The following is a 5,919-nucleotide window of genomic DNA, read 5'->3' on the forward strand; positions in this document are numbered from 1 at the left end:
AACCCGGTTTCACCAGCTGCTGCAGCAGCCTCGGGGGTTCTGGGGGCTTATGGCAGAGCCCCCCAGACAATGCAGGGCAGTGGGGGGCAGCAGGGATCGCCCCCTGCCTGGCAAGAGCCAGTGAGTCAGGGCTTTTTTAAGGGCTGGGCAGGGCAGGGCAGCCATGGGAGAGGAGGAGGGGGACAGGGGGCTTATGGCAGAGCCCCCCACACAGCATGGGGCATCGGGGTGCAACAAGGATCACACCCCCGCCTCCCCCTGGCCTGGCAGCAGCCAGTGAGTGGAGGCTTGTTTTGTTTTTTTTTTTTAAAGCCAGGAGGTGGGAGAGCGGCAGGGCAGCCATTGAGAGTGCGCAGGGGGGTGGGGCTGATTCGGCTGTGGCTGAATCTCCGAATCGGATTCTGCCGAATCGACTTGGGACGGTGATTCGGATCACTGTTAAGCCACACACAGCAATCTGCTATGCTAAAGCAAAGTATTTAAATCATGATAAAAATTAGTGATTGTATTAAATCATTCAATTTTACTATTGTTTTACATTTTTACTTATTTTTCCTGATGAGGAGTTGATTCACATTAGTTGATAATCATTAATCCATTTAAATGATTTTCAACCAGATGTAACTTTATACCTAATTTTGTACATTAATTTTTGTGCTAATCAGAAAAATAGAGTATACAAAATTGTGGAGATTCATTTATATTTATTCAGTTTCTTAATTTTGCATGTATTTATGTTAGAAAATGATAGGAAATAGATGCATTTCTTATTTATTAGATTATTTTTATACTCACATTTGTGTGGTAAGCCACACCTGAATGGAAATTGGTATTCAACTAAAATTTAAAAATGGCATTTTAAATTTGTTTTCCAAGAGTTAAATGAAATGATCTTAAACATAATGGAGACTTAAGAAAGAAAAAATGATCTGTAGTTATTGAATTGAAATGAACTGAATTGAATGTTTCTGGATTCCATGTCTTTTAAGAGAGAAGAGCCAGTAGATTTCATCCTCTTTCAACTCATCTTTATTCATAGCTCAGAAGAAAAAAATACTTTCCTGCTTTATCAACTCCCAATTGGTTTCTGACCTTTCAATTAACTATTTATTGAACTGAATGAGTTGAATGAAGACTAAAGAAAGTGTTTTGCTGTACCAGCAGAAGAGGCTACTGCTTTCAAGTTAAGCATTTCCAGGTGTTTAGTTAATAACTTCTAGTTAAGTAGTGTGACTTTCCTTAAAACTTTGGCAACAACAGTGTTCCACGTATTTAATTTAGATTATTTTAGTGGATTGTAGACAGTTTAGGTCTTCATTTATATTGTCCCAGTTGGAGTGGTCTCTGGGGACTTAAATTGGAACAAAGTAGATAAAAGTCAAAATAATTTAAAAATTGAATTTTTTCCATTTTTAATTTTTTTTTTTTTAAATATTGTTAACTTTTAGCAGTGTTCCATTTAGTCATTATGTCTGAATTACTAGATTACAGAACTAACGATCAAATGAAAAATCCTACTTCTGGAGTAGACAATTTCTTGACCTGTGGATTGGGTTGAGTTCAAATCCTACTTATGATGACCTATGTGGGGGTGAAATGTATACTTTTAATTTTGCTTTAGTTAAAGGAACTGTCCTTTTTAAAATAATATATGGCAGACTTGATATGATCTATGTGTGGGAGTCTGCCTGAGTTCAGAGTATGGAGGGCGCTGCCCTTCTGAGCTTCCGAATGGTCAGAATTTGATATAATAAACTTATTTGTCCAGAAAGCAACGTTGTTCTCATAAGTGTAGTGTTAGTATTTTTGGAGGAATGTCTAGCCATTGTTAATGAGCATAAAGCCTTTCCCATGCAGATTCTGAGGGATTAAGAGCTGTTCATATGTAATGCAAGGTTGGTGGTGCCTATAGAGGAAGAGTTTAGTGAGTTCCACTTCCATTTCCACTATCAGAGTTACTCCCATGCTTTGTGGAACGGTCTCTTGTGACATCCACTTATAGAGCGCCCAGCCCAAAGGAGCATCATTTTCAGTTGAGTCCTTCAACGAGAATGTCTGCAACTAGTACAGAAATTCCTAACATCCTGCAGATTTGGGAGAGTAGGAAACAGGATAAATGTCACTTGTGTAGTTGGTTCATCCAAAACTTAGAAAACAGACTAAAAAAATGATTTAATCTTAAAACCAACAAAAGCCCTATTTGCTGTTTCCATCTGCTATCTTTGATATAGAAATATAGACATGTTTATCTTGATATAGTGCATCAGAGTGAAAATAATAAAAGCTCCAAATGTCAATTATTAAACATTACAAAGTGATCATTGTTTCTGGTGCATATGCTCATAATTTGGAAATTAATTGGAAAAGCAGGGTAGGGATTTCCTGGATCATCAAGTCAGTCTAGTCCCTTGCCATCAAAGGCAACCATGTCATATTCCCTTTCATAAATTGATTATACTCCAAAGACCTCTGATTTTTTTTTTTTAACTGGTATGCGACAAGTAATAATCAGGGTCAGGGATCATTTTAAATGCAGAATTAGAAAAAAATGCAGTGCCCAGTCCACGTTCTACCCTCAATAACAGACAATATGAGAAGGCAGGAAAAGCACCCTAGAAATTAGCTTCTGACTATTAAAGAAAGGTAAAGTAACCACTATAAATTTATGGGAAAAAGTGAAAGGTTACTAGGCTGAGTGTATAATGGTGCTCTTCAGATGCTTGTATGTACAGCCTGGAAAGATTACAAAGAGTCTTCTAGTCCCTATCTTTTTGATTCTCAGTAGCCCGTCATAAATTCTTATATTCCAATTTCTGTGCAGGATTTTCCAAAGTACCTAAATCAATTAAGCATATGAACTCCATTGACTAAAACTAACTAAATTTTTTTTGTTCCCAAAAGTAATTTGGGCACTTTTGAAAATCCCATCTTAAATCATTTTTGAAACTGAAAAATAAATGTTCAGATTCTTTGAGTCATTTAGCTGAACATAGACTAAGAATACAAAACAAAAAAGAAATTTAAAGGAAAGTGTGTCACTTTATCATTAGGTGAGTTGGATGTTTCCAAACGACTGAACAGTAAAAACGTTACTGTATTCAGCTATCCCGTAGCACAGGGATGGGCAATTATTTGGGCTGCAGAGCTATACAGGAAGCTTTGGTGAGCTGTCACAAGCCAAGTCAGCACCCCACTGCTGCACCAGGTCAACACCTCTTCCTCCCTCTTCCCCTGCAACAGCTCACCAAAACTCACTAAGTGGCTGTGCTCTAAGCCGGGCAGCTGGGATGGGACTATGAATGGGCAGGGAGTGGCATCCAAGAGCAAGATGGGTGGATGGGCCTGGGATTGTGGGCAGTGACAGCATGGAGCCATGCCCTGGGGCAGAGCCATGATCCACTCCCCGCACACCCATGCAATGGGTACCAGTTCTGTGGGCAGAAGTACGCGGGGAACAGATCACAGCTTGGGCCCCAGCCCTGTGTTGTCACAGTCCAGTGATCCTGGGGGTCTCCATGCCAGGATCCACACAGACAGGGCATGTGACCAGGCAGATGTGATGGGGCTGTGGACAGGTGGGGAGGTGCGTCCAGGAGTGGAACAGGTGGGCAGGGCTGGGGCCCAGGGTAGAACAGTGATCCATTCCCTGTATGCCCTTCCCTGCAGAACCAACACCCATTGTAGGGACATGTGGTGAGCAGATCACGGTTCTGCCCCAGGCCTGACCCCACACTATCTTATGATTCCTGACCCATCCCATTCCCAAATGTTATTCCCTATCTGCCCATGGCTCCATCCCAGCTACCCAAACATGTGCCCTGCTCCCAGGGGTGGGTGCAGGGTAGACAGGCCAGGGTGCCTAGACAGCAGGGCTGGGTCCAGCAGCGGCAGAAGCCAGAAGGAGTCACCACCACTGGGGGTGCCAGGAAGCAAGTCCAGCCACCATGCCACCCCAGCCCTGCTGTGTGTCCGGGAGCAGTGGGACCAGCCGCATGCACCATAACCCAAGCTGCCCCACATGCCTGGCTGGACAAAATCCCTTGGCGAGCGAGATTTGGCCCACAGACCCTATTTTGCCCACCCGTTCCCTAACAAGATGGAAAGGAAATACCATTAACACTCACAATATGCAGCTATTTTAATTTTAGATTTGTTCTCCTTGATACCTGTTTACTGCATGCACAGTTAAACAAAAGTTTACATAAATCAAACTCAGTCATGTTCTTCTTATCCCTCAGGACTATGTGCTTGCTGTAGATGCATATCACACTGTCATCAAATATTACCCACAACAAGAGCCTCAGCTGTTGAGTGGAATTGGAAGAATTTTCCTTCAGGTATATACTTCACTCTGAGTATGCTAAATAACATTTATTTTGACAGCAATATAACAAGTACTTGTATTTAAAACTGATTTAGTATTCTTATTAGGCACATATATAGCAATTGAAATATACATAGGACTTTAAAGGTAAAATAAAAGACAGTTTTTATTGTAAAACTTTTGAGTAAATTAGGAAATGTGAACTACAACATTAAATCAAAAACATTTATGTTAACGAAGAAGAAACCATAGAAAAGATGCCTAATACATGCAATTCAGAAGGTAAAATCCTAATCTCATTGATGTCAGTAACAAAACTCCCATTGACTGCCATCCATCAATGAAAGGCCAAGTTTTCACCAAAAAAATTAATTTCTCTTCTCAGACTCAGGTAGCCTTAGTTGATCTTAGTCACCCTCTCTCTTAGCCTGTTGCATATTAGCGTGGCCCTGCCCTCCATGATTAGCATTGCCCAAGGTCAGACCAAGTTGTCCTGTGCCGCCTCTGGATATAAAATTTTGGAGGATCCCAGGATTCATGGCAAGAAACACTCCATTCCAGTCATGAGTGGGAGATCCTTTTGGGGGTGTTATCTGGAGTACACACACATACTGAGTAGAGTTCTGAGCTATGGGGTCACCATGGCTTGAAATGATTTTGATCTGCTGGGACCCAGCCCAAGGAACTACATAGCATTGAACTAATATGTTCTAGATGAACTTTTGGGGCCCTGTTTGGTGATATTTGCTAGACGTTTAAGGATGGTTAAGAAACAGGAATCATTAGAAATGGGAAAGAAAGGCACAGCTCAGCTGTAGGAGTGCAGAAGAAGTTGAAATGTAGTTCAGTGTAGTGACTCACCACCATTTGAAAAAGAGTTGGTGCTGAGGAGGACTGTCCTCAATGGGCACGACCATATATCTTATTCAGATGAGCTGTACCAGCCTATTCTTGTGGTAAGTTCCCATCTGTATGTTTGCCCTTTATGAGCCATGTGTTTCATAGGCATGCTCCATGTTTGCTGTATTTAATCAGCTTCATAGTTGGTGTCCATTGCTGAGCATGTCTTCTTTTTGGCAGCAGTTTAATGACAGACAGTGTATTTAATGAGGTTTTCTTGTATGCGAATATAAGAGTACAGGCTTTTTTCCCCCAGCTCAGGGAGAACCTCATTTTGTATTTGAGTAATACAGGACAGGGTCCTAGTTGGCATCCAAAAAAAGAAAGGTATAAAGACCTTCACCTAGATTTAGGGTGCAGGTCATTTTGTAGTCAGATTTTAAATGGCATCTACCCGTTTTCACCATGTTGAACCAAAAATCACTGGTTATGGGCTCTCCTGGATACCTGAGGGGTTAATATGCTTACACGTTGAATAACATAGATATGATGTGGTGACCATAGATTTCATAGACATTAGGGCTGGAAGGGACCTCGGAAGATCATCGAGTCCAGCCCCCCGCCCAAAGGGCAGGAAGTCAGCTCGCTGGGGTCATAGGATCCCAGCAAGATAAGCATCCAATTTACTCTTGAAGGTGTTCAATGTAGGTGCTTGAACCACTTCCGATGGCAGGCTGTTCCAGACCTTGGGGGCT

At 41.7% G+C, this 5,919-nt stretch overlaps 1 protein-coding gene across 2 annotated transcripts in view; it reads left to right on the forward strand.

Annotated features, from left to right (window-relative positions):
- The window catches only part of TRAPPC12 (trafficking protein particle complex 12), a 107,659-nt gene that overhangs the window by 97,113 nt on the left and 4,627 nt on the right, over positions 1-5,919 (forward strand). For both annotated transcript variants that reach the window (XM_019520702.1, XM_019520703.1), the window contains exon 9: positions 4,239-4,337. In XM_019520702.1, the coding sequence (XP_019376247.1) occupies positions 4,239-4,337 (99 nt within the window). The remainder of the gene's footprint in view (positions 1-4,238; positions 4,338-5,919) is intronic.

Source organism: Gavialis gangeticus, unplaced genomic scaffold (assembly GCF_001723915.1).
Source record: "Gavialis gangeticus isolate Ggan-Ray unplaced genomic scaffold, GavGan_comp1, whole genome shotgun sequence".
In the NCBI taxonomy this organism is placed as follows: Eukaryota; Metazoa; Chordata; order Crocodylia; family Gavialidae; genus Gavialis; species Gavialis gangeticus.